The 17,325-nt window shown below is 34.5% G+C and overlaps 1 protein-coding gene across 5 annotated transcripts in view; it reads left to right on the top strand.

The window, feature by feature from the left end:
* Nucleotides 1–17,325, top strand: part of LOC105057796 (sodium/hydrogen exchanger 1) — a 44,113-nt gene that overhangs the window by 13,720 nt on the left and 13,068 nt on the right. For 3 of the 5 annotated variants that reach the window (XR_003802575.2, XM_073248474.1, XM_010940495.4), the window contains 10 exons: nt 1,892–1,951; nt 2,046–2,092; nt 2,185–2,379; nt 2,810–2,856; nt 4,054–4,120; nt 5,516–5,616; nt 9,024–9,125; nt 15,684–15,822; nt 15,946–16,008; nt 16,087–16,164. Coding sequence is in view for 3 of the 5 variants with exons in the window: in XM_073248474.1 (XP_073104575.1) it covers nt 1,892–1,951; nt 2,046–2,092; nt 2,185–2,379; nt 2,810–2,856; nt 4,054–4,120; nt 5,516–5,616; nt 9,024–9,125; nt 15,684–15,822; nt 15,946–16,008; nt 16,087–16,164 (899 nt within the window). In the remaining 2 variants the exon portion in view is untranslated. Of the gene's footprint in view, nt 1–1,891; nt 1,952–2,045; nt 2,093–2,184; nt 2,380–2,809; nt 2,857–4,053; nt 4,121–5,515; nt 5,617–9,023; nt 9,126–15,683; nt 15,823–15,940; nt 16,009–16,086; nt 16,167–17,325 lie in introns of those variants that run through there. The other 2 variants (XR_012136746.1, XM_073248473.1) reach the window with 2 other exon arrangements.

The following is a 17,325-nucleotide window of genomic DNA, read 5'->3' as shown; positions in this document are numbered from 1 at the left end:
ATGGTTCGATACGAGGTGTATTGATCGATTCGAACTGGTACAGAATACCATGATTGGTCCTATATAAGTACTTAAGATCTATATAATACATAGCCAATATAAGACCGTCTGTATGGATCCTCACATACTTCTCTCATTTAAGACTTGGCATTCTCACTAGGCTAAGGGATCAAATCTAGTCAGATCCAATCACAGATACTATGATCGGCCAGTGGTCAACCTCAAAAAGATATGTAATGTGGTGTTCTTTAGTCCATACAAGCCATGGGCTGGATCCACTCTAAAATCATTTTCAACCATTTAGGACCTCACCCAAAAGGTTAGTTAGAAGGTTTCCGGCCATGATCAACCCTAAATAGGGGCATCCTAGCAGCACAAGGGGCATCCCAGCCATTCCGTCCCCTTTTTGTGAGAAAACGGGATCCTGACGGGATAGGGACTCTAAAACCCATTCATGTAGGGAGAGAAGAAGAAAAAGGAAAGAAAAAAGGGAAGATGAAGAAGGAGAAGTTGAAAGGAAGGAAGAAGAAGAAGAAAAATGAAAGAAAGAAGGGGAGGAAGAAGAAAAAAAAATGAAGAAATAAGAAAAAGAAAGAAAAACGAAAGAAAAAAAAGAAGGCAGAAGAAAAGGAAAGAAAAGAAAGAAGAAAAGAAAAGAAAAACAGAAAGGAAAGAAAAAAGAAGGGGAGAGAGACGGAGGATATCTATCAGGACAGCTGTTGGGATGGGACGGGACGGAATAGTGGAGCATCCCCTTTTATGGAGATACCAGGACACCTCTAACCCTTGGGATTTAAAACCTTGGATGAAAGCAATAGAATTTAGACTTAATCTCTTACAAGAGTGGCAGGCATAGTTTGTGTGTCATCCTGTTTAGGCTTATAGGCTAAGACAATTTTATGATGCAGATTCATGGATAAGGCATGTAATCATTATGGATACTTGATCCTTTGGGTTGCTAATCTGGTCAGGGTTGCAAAGCATCTTCAATTGTTGCAAACCCAAAGCAGATCCAGTGTAGCCTACTAGTGATACAATTCCTATTCTCAGTAGGAATTTGAAGCCAACAATGACTCTTGTCCCCCCACCTCACCGTCCTTCTTCAGGGATTAAGAAAAGCAGTTGGTCTTCATTAACCAGATCCATCCTTATGGAATTGTTCCATTGCTTTCAAAAATACCAATATAAAATTTTATATGCATGTGGATGTTGAAGGCCTCGAGGCAATAATATGAAATGATTGTTATATTTTAGGGAATATACATGTGTCATCTGAAGTCATTAGCTTAACACAATGAAGATAGGTGTTTAGTTACCACACATTCACCTATTATAAATGCTAAGGTTATACGGTATTTAGGACTTGTGCATTATAGTGAAACATGAGTGTGGATGAGACCATTAGAGTGCATGACACATTGGTCTCTTCATGAGTTGCATGGCTCCACCAGTGTGTTTATGATATTTCCCCAATTGGCAAATAACTGTATGCAGTGAATATATAACACGTATACAGTTGTGGTATACACAACTTGACTCCATATTATAGTTTATGATCTGTAGAATATAACAATGATTTGAAGCAATGGCAAATACTATAATTCCTTGATATTGGATGGGATATTGATAGGAGATTAGTTCATTTTTCTTGTTAGTTTGTTTCTTCTACGGAGATATGCTTGTTTGTGTTATGTGGATCGACCATATAATATCTGAATCAGCATTCTTTTTCCAACAGTCCTGTGATATTCTTTATGTTATAGATTCTGATACCCTTTTTTTCTTTTTGGTCATGCATAATTATTCTTGTCAATGTAAGATGCCTCAATTGTGATTCAGGTAGACCTATTTTACCCTTTATGAAGGTTAATGGTACTTTTTGTTCCATTAGGTTCATTCTTTCTGTTGAAGGAAATAGGTATAACATCCTTGAAGATTCAAGACGTCCTAGGTATGTTGCTATAATATGTTATCAAGTTGGATATATAATTTTTCTTTTTTTTCTTTCTTTCTTTGTTGTAACACTTCATTCATATCATTTGTAGCTATTGGGGCTATATTTTCAGCCACAGATTCAGTGTGCACATTACAAGTATGTCTATTATTACAGAAGCAACCAGTTTTTCAGAACTTACATATGCTGAACACTTCCATGGTTGACTTTTCTTCTTTTTTCATTCAAAGGTTCTCAATCAAGAAGAAACACCCCTACTTTATAGTCTCGTTTTTGGGGAGGGAGTTGTTAATGATGCTGCTTCTATTGTTCTTTTTTATGCGGTTCAGTCACTCAACTTCAACAATATTGATGCTTTGACAGCCTTAAAACTGCTCGGAACCTTTCTTTACCTTTTCTCCACAAGCACTGCTCTTGGTATAGCTGTAAGTTTCTAGATCAATTTTTTGTTAAGAATAATGACTGTGATCACTCCATGAATCACACGCTAATCAGGCCAATTAACAAATCACCTGAGGCCATCACAAACTGCACCAAGATTAGGTGGCTCAGTAAATTTCTTGTCATCTCGGTCCTTACCTGCCAATTGCTTTTTGAATCAGTTATCAAAATGTTGAAATTTATAATCAAATAAATATCATCTTTCTGCACTGTTTCATGTATAACATTTCCATCACAAGTTCTTATGTTCTACATCTTATATAATGTCATCTAACTCCCCTTAGACACTTATTTCTTTTGGATATTGACACTCATTGTTGCCAGAAAAGCAGTTCTTCCTTTCTGTATGGTTCCTTCTATTAACATCTGTATGGTGCCAATGATTCATATTAATTTTCTTTTGCAACATTTCAGGTGGGACTTGTAAGTGCCTATATCATAAAAAAATTATATTTTGGGAGGTTAGCCAAACAACTTGACTTATTTTTGTTAAAACTTTGTCTTATCACATATATATGCTGCTAAGACATGAGTGCTATTAACAGAAAACATTCTTTATATAAACATATGAGGGTTAAATTTAAGAATTGTTTTGTCACTTATCTCAGGATTGTAATAATTGTTTTGCAGGTACTGTGTCAAATGAAAGTACTATAGCTCTTAGTTCTTGAATTTGTTGTGATGGAACTTCTCATAAGACATGATATGAGTTTTCTTTTGTTCTTTTTTTTTTTTTGAATTATTATGTTGAAATGCAATCTACATTTTGAAATTTCATACTTGATAGACTGTACTGAACTAAAGGTTTAAAAGGCATCCTTGATTTTCACTTCAGAAACTGTAAATGCAATGACACTTGAAGCGACCCAAATTTAAGTTTACAAGTATGTCCTTTCCTAGCCTTAGGCCAGAATTTGTTGTTGTTATATTTTTCATTTGAAAGTAGCCAAATGCATAAAGATTGGTATGAGAATTTACCTAAAAGAAAATAAAATGTTATCAAAAAACTGTGTAAATATGGTGGTTTTATGGAAATAATTAATAAATTAATCAATAATAGTTAAGTTCAGTTCTTCCAACTGCTCGCATTATGACTAGCCATCATACTTCAAATAAGTGGTTCACTATTCCAATAAATTGGTGAGCATAATTATTATGCAATTCATAGTTAACTTATGAACTAAATGAAAATAATACCAAATAGCTTAAATTCTGAATTCTGATATATGGTTCCTTAACAACATATTCTGTTAAGTTATATATAACATTAATAATTTGTGTTATGGATGGTAATAACTAACAAGCAGTATATTTTGAATCATGCATCTATAACTTGGGTCTTAGATAAAATTATGAAATTACTTGTCTTATAATGGTGAACTCATAATGATTTGATAAAATTACTTGTCTCTGCTGATCATGGTCCAATATCATCCAAAAGCACATGAAAAATGTATGAACACCAACTAATTTTTTTTTTCTAGCTTTTCATCTCTGTTTGTAATGTTAAAAAACAAGAATAGAATAATGTTTCATTCAATGTTATCAATAATTTGTTCTGATCTGGGGAGCATAGTTCATTATTGGTCCATCTTATTCATTAAATATTTGGGACCTTTGGGTGTTCCTTCAAAATAACATATTATAATGTTTTGCAGACATTCTACCAATCGTGAAGTTGCAATTATGTTGCTTATGGCTTATTTGTCTTACATGTTAGCAGAGGTATATGTGGGTTATTCTTTTCTATTGACAACTCATTTTTGAAGTTTTCTGTTTGCTAGTTACATCCACCTTGATATTCATCCTCTTCTAATACTGAAACCCTAGTCTTCCCATCTATTAGATAATGAGTTATTATTTAGTTCTTTTCTTTTAATGACAAATGCATATGTGTGTGATAGTTAGATATACTCCTCTTTGTTTTTTCCTTCCTGTCATTTAAACATCAAAATGGCATACCCTTTTAAATGCATTTAATACATGTCAAAGGAAGACTCTTTTGGCATTCATAATACTAAATTATAAAGAGGATGGCACATTCGTTTTCCTCTTAAGAGGAGCATAATCTCTCTCTCTCTCTCTCTCGATCACTTGCTCTCTCCCCCCTCTCCCTCTCTCCCCTCCCTTTCTCTGTTTGTGGGGGGTACACACACATATACATATTTGTGCACATTTACAATAATGGATGTATCATGTATGTCTGTACGAGCGTTTGTATTGCATGCATGTGGGAGCGCAAGATTCCTTGCAAGGCACAGTTGCATGGTTATGGCATGGTGCCAAAATGTGTTCTTTTGTCATCCAAATTGATAATGCATGTGGATCATAGTTGGATTGGTTGGAATGATTTCTAAGCATTGATCAGATAAATTTGTTTTTTTTATTGAAAATTTTATTTTGTAACAATGATGCATAGGTAAGAAATCTGTAAACATTTGAACTTTTCCTTCATTAGTTTTGTTTTCAGGTAATTCAAATGATTCAAAATTTGTTGGCTGATTTGGGAGGCTTGCTGTGCATTTTCACATCATGGCATAGCAATTTTAGTCATACCTTAGAAACAATAATAACTCCATATACAGATTCTTCTATGCATATATGCATGTATACAAAGTGACATATATACAATCCAACTGCTAGGATTTGAGCTGATATTCTATCAACAGAAAATATGTAGTATGCTAGGTTATTGAAATTGAGAATTTGCAGCACCAATCATGATGGGCCACATTTTAAAATACTTAAAAACCAAAAGACAAATGATCTGGTGGTTTCTCAAGGGGTCAAAACTTGAGTCTTGAGTGATGTGTGACAAAATGAGATTGTTTGAATTAATATATGATGTCTCTTTATTTAAACCATTGATATATGATTTTTATATTGACCACAGTCCATTTCGCTAAACTTAGCCTCACTTTGGCTAATTATTTTGTGTCTAGTTGATGTCTAGATAAGAAAACTCTAAAATATGACCTCTTATTTATTTTCTTCTTTATGTTTTTATTAAGAATTAGAAGAATATCTCCAAAGTGGGCCTTAGTTTATTCATATGTATGTACATACATATCATGTAACCTTCATTTTTACTTGTATGTTACATATTTATTTGCGTGACAGCTCTTTTCTCTTAGTGGGATACTCACTATCTTCTTTTGTGGCATCATCATGTCACATTATACATGGCATAATATTACGGAACGCTCACGAGTAACCACCAGGTAAAAGTGCTTCCTTTTTTCTGAATCTTTTGTCCTTACGTTAATATTAGCTATACTGCTACTTTCATTCTACATTTTATGTAAAAAATGTCAAAATTTTATGATGAATTATGATCAGCCATAAATCAGTTTATATAGAGTATATGCCTTGCCATATAAGTCTAAGAGTATGATAAGACAATCTAAAGGAGTTGAAATGTAGATTTTAACTTCAGCTGAAATATTATCATCTTGAAGTTTGCTGTTTTTCATCTTCCTTTCACATTTTAAGTCTGAAAAATTCAAGAAATTCATCTCTCCACACTTACATGTAAGCAGGGGGGTAATTGGTGGGTCTCAATGTTTATGATTAGATCAATTAGATATGGGCCTTTAGCCTGGCAAGGATGTCAAGATTTAAATGGGGAGAGTATGTGAGAGCTTGTGTAGGAGTGTGTATAGTCCCATATCAACTATGCACTGGGAAGATCTTGGATACTTATATAAGGCCAATAAATCCAAATAACACCTTTGAGCCAGCTTTTTTTGGATGAGGTCCTGAGCCATTATATTTCCCTTGAACTAAAAAGTTGAAAAGATCTTCCACAAAGCTCCTTTGGACCCTAGATCTCTTCTTCGAGATTCTTTTTCAAGTTCAAATTCTAAAGGTCTAGAGCAATTACTAGAAGGAATTGAAGAGGGTCGTAACTAATATGGGTTGGAATTCTACTTCTAAAGGGGAAAACATCCAAGTTTGTCATACGTTGCTATTCGAGGCATAACCTATGAATAATGCATCTTCACTTGTTAGCTCCATCTTTGTTCTTTTAGGCTTATATATTGCTGCCTTAGCCAGGCACCCCGACACTTACATGTAATCTAATTTAGGATTCCTATTCTTCCAAAACTCAAATAGAGTTCTCTTCACATTGAAAGGAACCCTGTTAATATAATACGCAGATAAGAGTGCCCCCCACAACAATAAAATAGAATTGATTAACATGACATTTATCAAGTTCATCAAAATTATTCTTCTTCTTAGCTACTATATTAGATTGAGGATGATCTAAGGGTCAATTTCAAAGAGGATGATGTGGTAGTGAAATTGCACACATTTTGGGGTCCCAAAATAGGGTGCCAAAATTGGCTGTGTTGAAAGAAACCTTAACTACTTGCCTAATTTTGGCTTCCAACAAATAAAGCTTGGGTGATCAGGTTATGTTGACATTTTGCAGAAATAAAGTAGGTGGGCAGAAGTGTCTATGGTCAAAACTTGGGATCAAATGGTGTTTGTTTGACCAGGGTCAATGATAGTCAAACTGGCTGGATGGTAAGAATTGATTTGACCCAAATTTCTGAATTTGGTACTTGAACTCTTGAAGTTGGCATTCAAGGTGATAGAATTTGGTCTAGAAGAGATGATAAAGGTAGAGGATGGTGTTTGAAGGGGTATAGCTGATGCTTGACCTAGGCTTGACTAAGGTTTGACCAAAGGTTTGATGTTTTGTAGTTTTTGTGGTTTTGACTAGGTGGGTTTGGGAAATCTTGATCTACAATATATTTTGATCTCAGTGAGAGCTTCTAGTGTGCAAAAATTCATGAGAGGATGGCTTGGAGTGCCTACAATATACACATGCATACTTTATTTCTATATTCATGGTAGAACATCCAAATTGACGAATATCATATTTCGTCATGATCTACCATGTATGATGTGCCAAAAGACAAATCAAATGTTTTGAACACTCATTACCAGCTAGGATTCTAGTGATTTATGTACATAAACTCTTCAAACAATTGAACTTGTAGATCTTATGCATTTACAAATACATAGAACATGATAAATGCTATGGACAGTCTCTTGAATGAATGGTTATGGATCTTGGCACAAAAACACCTGCATACAAGGACATGCACCCACCCTAATTTTAGAAGCCTACTGAACTAAAAGAGCTCAGTAGACCATGTTCTGATGAAGAGCTTTAGTTATGTTTAAAAAGAGTCTTGAGTGTCAGGTTGCTGTTGTGTTATTGTAGCTGGCATTGTTCATGGGTGACACTAGCAATGAACTGTTCCAGTACTGTCACAGTGACTTGTTAGGGACTTTTGTTATATTTATGTTTTATTGATGGCCAGGGTTTGTTTTTAATTGAAGAGTCAGGATTTATTTTTTAGGGTTTTAGTCTATATAGAGGTTGTAATCCTCTCTTTCAATGGATGGTAGTTGAGAATATTTGACTGACAAAGGAAAAGAAGCTAAGGTTCCGTTACTTTTGCTTCCTATTTTTCCTTTCTCTTTATTTCGTCTTCTTTCGTCTGGTTCTTCTATCATTACTCTATTGCTCTCTACTTTATCTCTATTATTCCATCTTCTTACTGTTTTATTTTCTCTGGCTAATAACTATGTATATCTGAATATATCTGGATTTATTGTTGATCTGTTTCACCTACTTCGATCCCTTGAGACTTCTAGAACTTGAAGTACACCTGTTAATTATTAACTCTAGAAATCCCCTTTAGCCTTTTATCCACTCTTTATTTTCTCAACATTTACTGACATTCTGTGCATGATTGCAGAAACCTGCACAAATAACACAGTCCAGATTACAAATTTCTTGGGAAAACATTTTGCAAACATTTTCACTATTCATAAAACTGAGTTTTTCGCATAAGAGGTCCACTGTCACACATATGTAGCCCCAATCTATAGTGTCCTATGTTATGTCCACACTGTTAAGCCTGATACATTGTTGATCCATTCCCCAAAGCTTGAGATTTTGGAGTCAAATTGATTAGGTAACAAAGTATCAGAGCTCAGGTTTGCTAGAGGGAACTAGTTTAAATCCCCTCCATGCTAGCTATTTATTTAATTATCCCCTAACATCTAAAGATTTTGTGGTCCATTGGTTACTTAACACATGCACACATGAATCTGATGCATATACATGCACATGCACTCACACACACTCATACATGCATGCACATGCACTATTTTGCATGTTCATTCTCGTCCTTTTTCTCAACATAAATATGACATGCTTATTTACCTTGTTGCTGACCAAAACCTGACAAATGCATTCTCAATAAAATGTTAGCTCTCTTGCTGTTATATTAACCTCGTTAGCATAAAATATATATACAGAGCTTAGCAATTCACTCATCTTCGCAGGTCTAAAGCTACTAGAAACATACCAATCACACTGAAAAAAAGGGTATACAATAGTTCTGCTAACAGGATAATTTAAGCTTTCTCTTAATATGCTTCAATATGCCATTTTCTTTTCTTGCCTAGGATATAAGTTTTTCTTTCTTTTTTTTTTTTAATAATTACATCAATTGATTTTTGAAATATATAACTTCTAAATGTTTTAAGTTGCACGATACAATAATTGTGCTTTGATTTCTTTCATTTGATATATGAATTTCAGGCATGCATTTGCAACTATGTCATTTATTTCAGAAACTTTTATATTCCTCTATGTTGGCATGGATGCCCTGGATATTGACAAGTGGAAAAGAAGTGATGGCAAGTAAGAAAGCTTCCCATAATGTATATCACTTTATTGGATGTAGATGATGGTATTTTAATGAGTTTCATGCATCTAATGATGTTCTTTAGTATGAAAAAGAGCCACCATGTTTTTCAGTATGTATATCGCAATGGTTTTTTTAATAAAGAAAAGATTTTAACCAATAATCTGAAATATTCACAAGTTTTGCAAGAAAAGGCAAAGGAAAGGCAAATTAATCTATGGTAGTATTTTATGCTTGTTGGTGAATCTAATGCATAGCATCAAGTACCTACACCCCTGAGTCTAACAACCTTTGGCACCTTGTATCACTTGGTGCTAGATCCAATTGTTTATAAGATCCAAAATTATTTGTATGGTGTAAAATGCAATTGACAATGATTGTATAAGTTCGTGCTAGTAACATTGATTTTAAATGGTAAACTAAAAGGAATCAATATATGTTATTAAAAAATTTGTTGGAAGTTGAAATAATCAATTTTGACCTTGATATGATTTGCACAGCATGTGCTTCATTTTGCCTATTTGATGCTTATATTGCTTTCAAGCAAGGTTTTAAATTCCATGGGATAGGACTGTCCTAATTTTTCCATGTAATGGGATGTGCCATCATCTCACCTCATCACGACACTTAGGATGGGGATGTTCCAGGATGCACTGATGAGGATGCTAAGACAATGGTGGGATTGTCCTGTCCCAACACATGGAATGGCACCCCACTCTAGCATCTCATGGAACATTCCATTGGGATTTGAAAACATGCTTTCAAGAATGTTTGCAAGGAAAGTATAGTTTTCATAATCATGGTTTTTTGATATATAGAGTTTGATATAGAGATTCTCTACTGTTTACTTTCATTGACAACTTATGGTGCAATGCATGAAGTGGCAAGAGTTGTATCAGTTAACAAACTTCTCAAAAATCGAATAAAAACATCATCTTTAACTCATTTTCAACAAGATCCATTTTGTTATGAAGTATAAGGCCAAAAATAATGCTGTTATAACTTATTGTTGCATAAGAAAGTGGCCGTTCAACATAGTGACATGGAAAATTGCCAGCTATAGGTTTAAGGAAACCCTAAACCAAATAAAAAAGGTTTCATTTACTATTTCCTTTTCCGTTCTTTTTTCGTTCTCAGGAAAGAGCAAGCTCTATTTGTCTTGCAATATGCTAGCAACCATTAATGACATAATGCTCATGAAAATATAATTTAGCAAGCTTTCGTTGGCATGATCTTAAAGATTCCAAAATATATACTGGAAAAATGATAACTAACTTTGTGGAACATATCTAAGATTTACAATGTAACAACCTAGGACCTCACCTAAAAGGGCTAGCTAGTAGTATTTGGATTCCTTGGACCTATATTACGTATCCAAGACAAGGTTTGTTGTATCATACCAAACTAGGTAGCATGGGGCATATATACAAGTTTGGTACTAGTATGTGGTAGAGGGAGAGTACCAACACTTGGTAATGCCAAATTGGCTCCGCATCGACATATTAATAGATCGGTGTTGGTATAGGCCTGGTATCGAGATGGCAAAGCAAATCTTGATCTAAGACCTTTTCAGTGTACAACTAAGTGAGACTACATACATGCCTGCATGGGTCCTCATATATTTGACCAATTAAACTTGGGCATTCTCTCTATGCTAAGGTTTGAAATCCAATCACAGACACCATCATTAGCCTATGGTTAATCCTAAAAGGACCCATGCTACCATGCCTTCTAGGCCACATGGGTTGTGGGCAGGGACTGGTTTAATACCATTTGTAATGACACAGGACCTCACCCTAAATGACTAGCTAGAAGTTTTATTAGGATTCTTTGGCCTTTTATATGTATACAAGATATTTCTAATGCACAACCAATGTGCATTAAATAGATGCTTGCTCAGGTCCTCAAATACTTCACCATGTGAGCCTTGGTATCCTTATCATGCTGAGGATCCAACCTGATCACGAAAAGTCTCAAACACTATGACCAACTTGCAATCAGTCTTAAGAGGGTTAGTGCTGCGATGACCCCAATCACACATAGGCCATGGCCCGGATTAGCTTTGACACCATTTATAATGACCTAGAATCTTAACAATAAAAAGCTAGTGAGAAGGTATTATTTCAATTCATTGGTCCTATAAAATATCTAGGATCTACTTAGGGCATAATTAATATGGGACTAAACACATGCTCACACTGCTACTCACATACTCCATTTAAGTTCTAGCATCCACTCCAAACTAAGTATCCAATTCCTATCGAACATAATCACAAATACTATGATTGGGCTATTGCCAACACTAAAAGAGATCGTGGTGTAATGTTCTCTAACATATATTGGATCGTGGCTATGTTTGCTTTGATACCATTATAACAACCCAGGACCTTATCCAAGATCTTCCCAATATGTGACCAAATATCATACTGAACACATGCCTGCGGTGATCTTTGCAAGGCCTGCCAAACCATGCCAAACCAATCAGTTCAGGGCATACTGAACCAAAGTAGTTAGGGATCGGCATGGGTCCGACTGTTCAAATAGTTTAGTTATCAAACCAACCATTCAACGTCCCCCACCCTCTCCTTGGCTATTCAAATGATTTGTAACCTTCTCACGACTGACCCCCTCCACCCTCACAACTGATTCCGCATCTCCCCCTCATGACTCGATCCCCCCAGCGGCTTGGATCCGGTAAGCTCATCCCTCCCTCTCCTCCCTCCCTCTCTCTCGACGTCAGGTTAGGGTTTCTCTCTCCTCCCCATTCCTCCCTCCCTCCCTCTCCCTCTTCCTCCTCCCCATGTTGTCTCCTTGACAATGGTGTCTTCATTCCAACTAGTCTCCCCTCTCTTTTTCTTTTCATTTTCAAATTTTGAATGGAAGTGGAAAGCCATATTCCAACTTCAGTTCAAAATTTGAAAAAAAAAAAGAAGCTCAAAACGGGCCAAAATAGCATAATATCAATATCATACCGTACCATAGTGCTAGGCAATCAGTATGGTCCTAGTACTGGTACAACCAACATTGGGTTTTTGCATATAAAGTTCTAAATATTTGCATAATTATGGAATCAAATCACATTTTTGGTATTTCATTTAGTTGCAAATGTATAGAATTGTGTTATCGATCAGAGAAACCACTTGATTTGTTTAGTATAGAGCACATACCTTGTGGCATCTTGTCAAAGATGGTATGGTATTCCTTGATGTCCCTAAAAATTTACCCACATGTCATGCAATTTATAAGAGGTAAGTTAGAACTCTATTATTCTCTACCCTCACTCGCTCTAGAATTTCCTAGGAAAGTTTACATTAACTATTGGGTATATTATTAACTTAAGACCTTGATTGTTCGTCTTTTTCTCCATTTCAAATGCGATAAGAATTAGGTTTACTTGATTGTTGAGGATACTCACTTGAAACTAAAATGTTATGGACTTTTTGGCAGAGCACTTTCTCGATTATTGGAAAGTAATTAGCATTGTAGTCCAATGATGTACTTCTTAACTAAGGACCGCTGTACCGGTACCGAACATCGTACCGGTGGCGAACCGGTACCATACGGTATCGGTACCATACCGTACCGACACACGGTATGCTTCGGCATACCGGTTCGGTACCGGTATATTTTTTTGTTTTGTTTTTTTTTTGTGGGTGTTCAAGTTATTAATTCATAAATACAACCTCAAAAAATATATTATGTGCTTCAAATAATATTTTTGAATTAACTGTAATATAACACTAATTTTACATTTTTTTATTTGATAATATTTTTTACTATTTAAATATTTACAAAAATATTTTTAATTCCAAAAATTTTAAAAAAATCTCTAGTTAGATTCAAATATTTCAATTGCTTGAATCATTCTAAACATTATTCTCAATTTTAAAAAAAAACTTTGATTTTTTATTTTTATTTATTTTTTAATAATTTTTGTATAAATAAATATATATTAAAAAATATATAATTAATTAAAATCAATGAACGTCATACTCTAATTTTTTTTATAAATATCTGCAAGTATAACAAAACACGATAATTTAATGATAATAAAAAAAATTATATATAAATTTAAAATAATTTCAATAATAATTTTAAAACTTATAAATTTAAAATAAATATGTTATATGCTTCAAATAATATTTTTTGAATTAACTAAAATATAACACTATTTTTATATTTTTTATTTTATAATATTTTTTTATTATTTAAATAATTATAAAAATATTTTTTAATTTTAAATATTTCAAAAAAAATTGAGTTTAGATTTAAGTAGCTTGTGTCATTCTAAACATGATTCTAAAACTCTAATTTTTTATTTTTTTAAATTTATTTTTTTAATAATTTTTTTATAAATAAATATATATAAATATTTAAAAAATATATAATTAATAAAAATTAATAATTTTAGTGTCATCATGTAGATTTTTTAAAGATCTATCACATATAATTAAATCATACCAAAATCACAAAATTTTGGCATGATTTCCTCTTATTTTCATACTTCCTTGTTCTTATCCTATTTTTAACAACAAAAATAAAAAAAAAATAAAATATTTACTAAAAGAATAACGCATTACCTTATTTCTGGCCAAAAATCAGCGTTTCTTCGAACTAGTGCTGCAATTTGATGGAATTTTTTTTTCTTATTTTTTGGCGTCTCGACGGCTTCGTTGAAAGCCTTGGGAGTTCTCTGAGAGCTCTTAAGCTTCTCAAAGAACCTAATCACCTGGATTGCCACTAAAAGATAGCCCAGGCCCCACTCCCCCCCACTTTTCCCATGTGAGGCTGTCGGTACGGTTCGGTTCACGTCGAACCGGACCGTACCGGTCCATACCGTCCGATTTTGGGCGGTATGGACCCGAACCATATCAAACCGGGCGGTTCGGTGCTGTTCGGAGGGGTTTTCAGGAAAAAAACCCCCGAACCAGATCGGCTGGCCGTCAGTCCGGTTCGGTACACCCCGTATTCGGCCCGGTACGGCGAACCCTGTTCTTAACAGTCCATGCACTGCAAATAAGTGCTTGATAGCATTCATTGCAGCATATTTGTTACTGGCCTAACAAACTGACAAAAGACATGGTGATACTCCAACTTCATGAAAATGATGATGAGTCCTTTACTGACAACATGAACACCAAACAGGGTATTGTGAAAATTAACTTATCAAGTCAAGTGAGATAATACATTAAGCATTATGGAAGCAAAAACAATAAAGCAAGAAGGTTAGATACTTTTACTGATAGATGGGTAAAGGAAATTAGTTGGCCTCACACCTTCTCTACATGATAAGCAATTGGCTTTGTGCCTTTGATTTCTCTAAGATCTTGGTTGAAGAATCCAGGCCTTGCACCGATATCTCCTCCCAAACTGGGGACTCACATCAAAGGTTCTGACACAGCCTCTCACCACATACATGAACTAAGAAAGAATTCAAAAACCTATATTGTTGAGAATTCTTAACACATGGACATTTGTAGGTGTTTATATGGTACCTAAATCCATAAAACTTTATTTGACTTGTGCACAACCTAGGACTCTAAACTACAAGGAAAGAAAGCCTAAAAGTAAGCGGATTCAAGCTAATTGATAGTTACGCACTATTCGAAGCATCCAAAGGTGGATTATCACTGTAGAATTATATCTGATGGCAGAAATTTCTTGTTAAATCCTATTTTTAGCTCTGACTAAAATTAAGCCAAAATTATACCATATTAATGCTGATTTAATACTGATGCAGATGTCAAATTGACCTGTTAGGTAATGTCTGATGCTAGAAAGTTGCCTCAGGATTACTCCCTCAATTCTTCAAAATTGTTCTGTCATGGGGCTGATGGGGGATATTTTCGGCATATTTGTACTAGCAGTTGGCTTGTCAGATCAATGTGAAGCCTAAACCTGGTGCAGGATACATCTCTAAAATTGATATGCCTCTGGCCTGCATAATTCCAGCAGGACAGAATATATATACTCAACGTATATGGCCCCATAATATTTCATCTGTCATTGTGAGCATCTAAGTCAAATGTGTTAATTATGTTCAGACCATTTCTAGATTCTAGAGGAAGATTTTCTTTAGATGCCTTCAGATTTAGTAAAAGTATACTCTGGCCGCAAGCTGTAGATCAGTAGGAAGCGCAAGTTTGCTTGTATGAGTAGCTTGTTGGTCTTAGAATTCATATCTGATCTATTTTAGATTGAAGTGTCCAATTAGCAATGTTTTCTTGCTTTTTCATTGTGCTTTGATTTAATATAAATAAGTAGCCCATTGTTATTGCAGGAAGCAAAATACTTCCAGCTTTTCATATATTAATTTGTAATTTTGGTTTTGACTTCTTCTACGATTTCTATTCTTTTCATATGTTCTCCAGCTGTTTTTTCATCTCAGTTCTGCATTTTCTCTTTGCGGGAGCTTTTAAACACTTAATGTGGGATATTTATCTGCTACTATCCTATTTCAGAACACTTCAGATTCTTTGTTGCATGAAAGCAATTTTTGTTCATATTCAAACCTTAACAAATATTTCTCACTTCCTTCATATTCTTTGATTTAGTTTAGGAACAACGGTTGCAACTAGTGGGACAATCTTGTTTCTCGTAATGGCTGGAAGAGCAGTGTTTGTCTTTCCTCTCGCAAATGTTGCAAATTGTTTTAGAAATGAACCTGATGCAAAGATTGATCTTCGAAAACAGGTGTGCATACATGTAATTATATATAATACGTTTCTGGGCATAGGACACTGTTGACATGCTTACAGTTAAAAAAGTAAGGCATTTTTTACATGCTTGCCCTTCTAATGCTGACTATTAGTTCAGTTTGTAATTTGGTGGGCTGGCCTAATGAGAGGTGCAGTTACTATTGCTTTATCATATAACCAGGTAGGTGGTGCAATTACGATTGTAAAGTTCATTGATAATTTCTGGTGTATCATCTTACACTGTCCTTTATGCTTGCAGTTTGCAACAGGGTCATCATCGAAACAGGGTGCATTTTTTGTCACTAATTCAATCATTGTGGTACTCTTCAGTACTGTGGTATGTCAGTTAACTTATTAAAAAAAAAAATCTTCTCTTATATCTGCTTATATGCATTATCATTGTCATTAGTAATATTAAAAATTTTAAAAGACCTTTTTTGTATTTTCAAATTTATCAATTATGCTTCATGTAAGTTAATGTTTTGAATGAATAAGCATGCCATCATGTTGGCTAGCACCTTCACAAGCAGAAGGACCAAAGACGATGAGAAAGTAGCTCAACAAGTGAAACAAAATTAATAATACAATTAAATAATTTACCAAAACCTTTCCAACAAAGGGATTCAATTTGGATCCCAAGTAAAGATAAAACATGGGTAACATGTGGAAAACAGGAGATTAATAACCACAGGAAATGACCAGGTTGCAAGATTAGATATACAGGAAAAAGGTGGGAAAAAATTAAAAAAATATTTACATAGTAATCCTACAAATTGTGCATTCCCCATATGGATTTTTACTTTTTATTTCATTTTATTGAGAAAGTGACCTCGAGTATCTCACTTTTTTCCCTGAACCAATCTATAATTGCACCATATGAACAGCATTTGCGCAAGCGGAAAGTAGTGCTTGTGAAGGTCTAAGAAAGTAACAGCACATTTAAGATCTCCACAATATCTTTCCTTTATGTTACTTATTGGCATTTAGTTAAGGAGTAGGATCAAGAGCTAGTGATTTTTCGGGTGCAAGCTAGCAAATATCTTAAAAACATTTGAAGCAAGGAAACAATTATGCAATGGGTGCGAGTTACAAGTTTCTGAGGAATTTCTGAAGTAGGTAGATTACCCTAGATAGAAGTCTTCTGCTACTAAATGTTGGCAAGAACCTATTGAAAAACGTAGGCGATTTCATGCATGTATTTCAAAAATTTTTGAAATAAAATACAGCAGAAAACAACTAGATTAATCATATTAATCTAACATACATATGATCTAATTATCAAATCAACCTACTCTAGGATCTTAAGGCATGATACATTGCATATAAAATCTAAAAAGAGCAGAGGATAAAATTTGCATGCATGGATGTAAGCAGTAGATCAGATCTACTTCTAATCTGAGTTCAGAACTCGATACCTGAGCACGGATCGACGATCGCCGCTGCTGAGAGACGTGGTAAAGATGATCCTTACTGGTTGCTCGCAGCCGCACACACGTCT

This window comes from Elaeis guineensis, chromosome 14 (genome assembly GCF_000442705.2).
Source record: "Elaeis guineensis isolate ETL-2024a chromosome 14, EG11, whole genome shotgun sequence".
Classification (NCBI taxonomy): Eukaryota; Viridiplantae; Streptophyta; class Magnoliopsida; order Arecales; family Arecaceae; genus Elaeis; species Elaeis guineensis.
The sequence above is the reverse complement of the archived record's forward strand: the minus strand, read 5'-3'. Positions and strand labels throughout refer to the sequence as shown.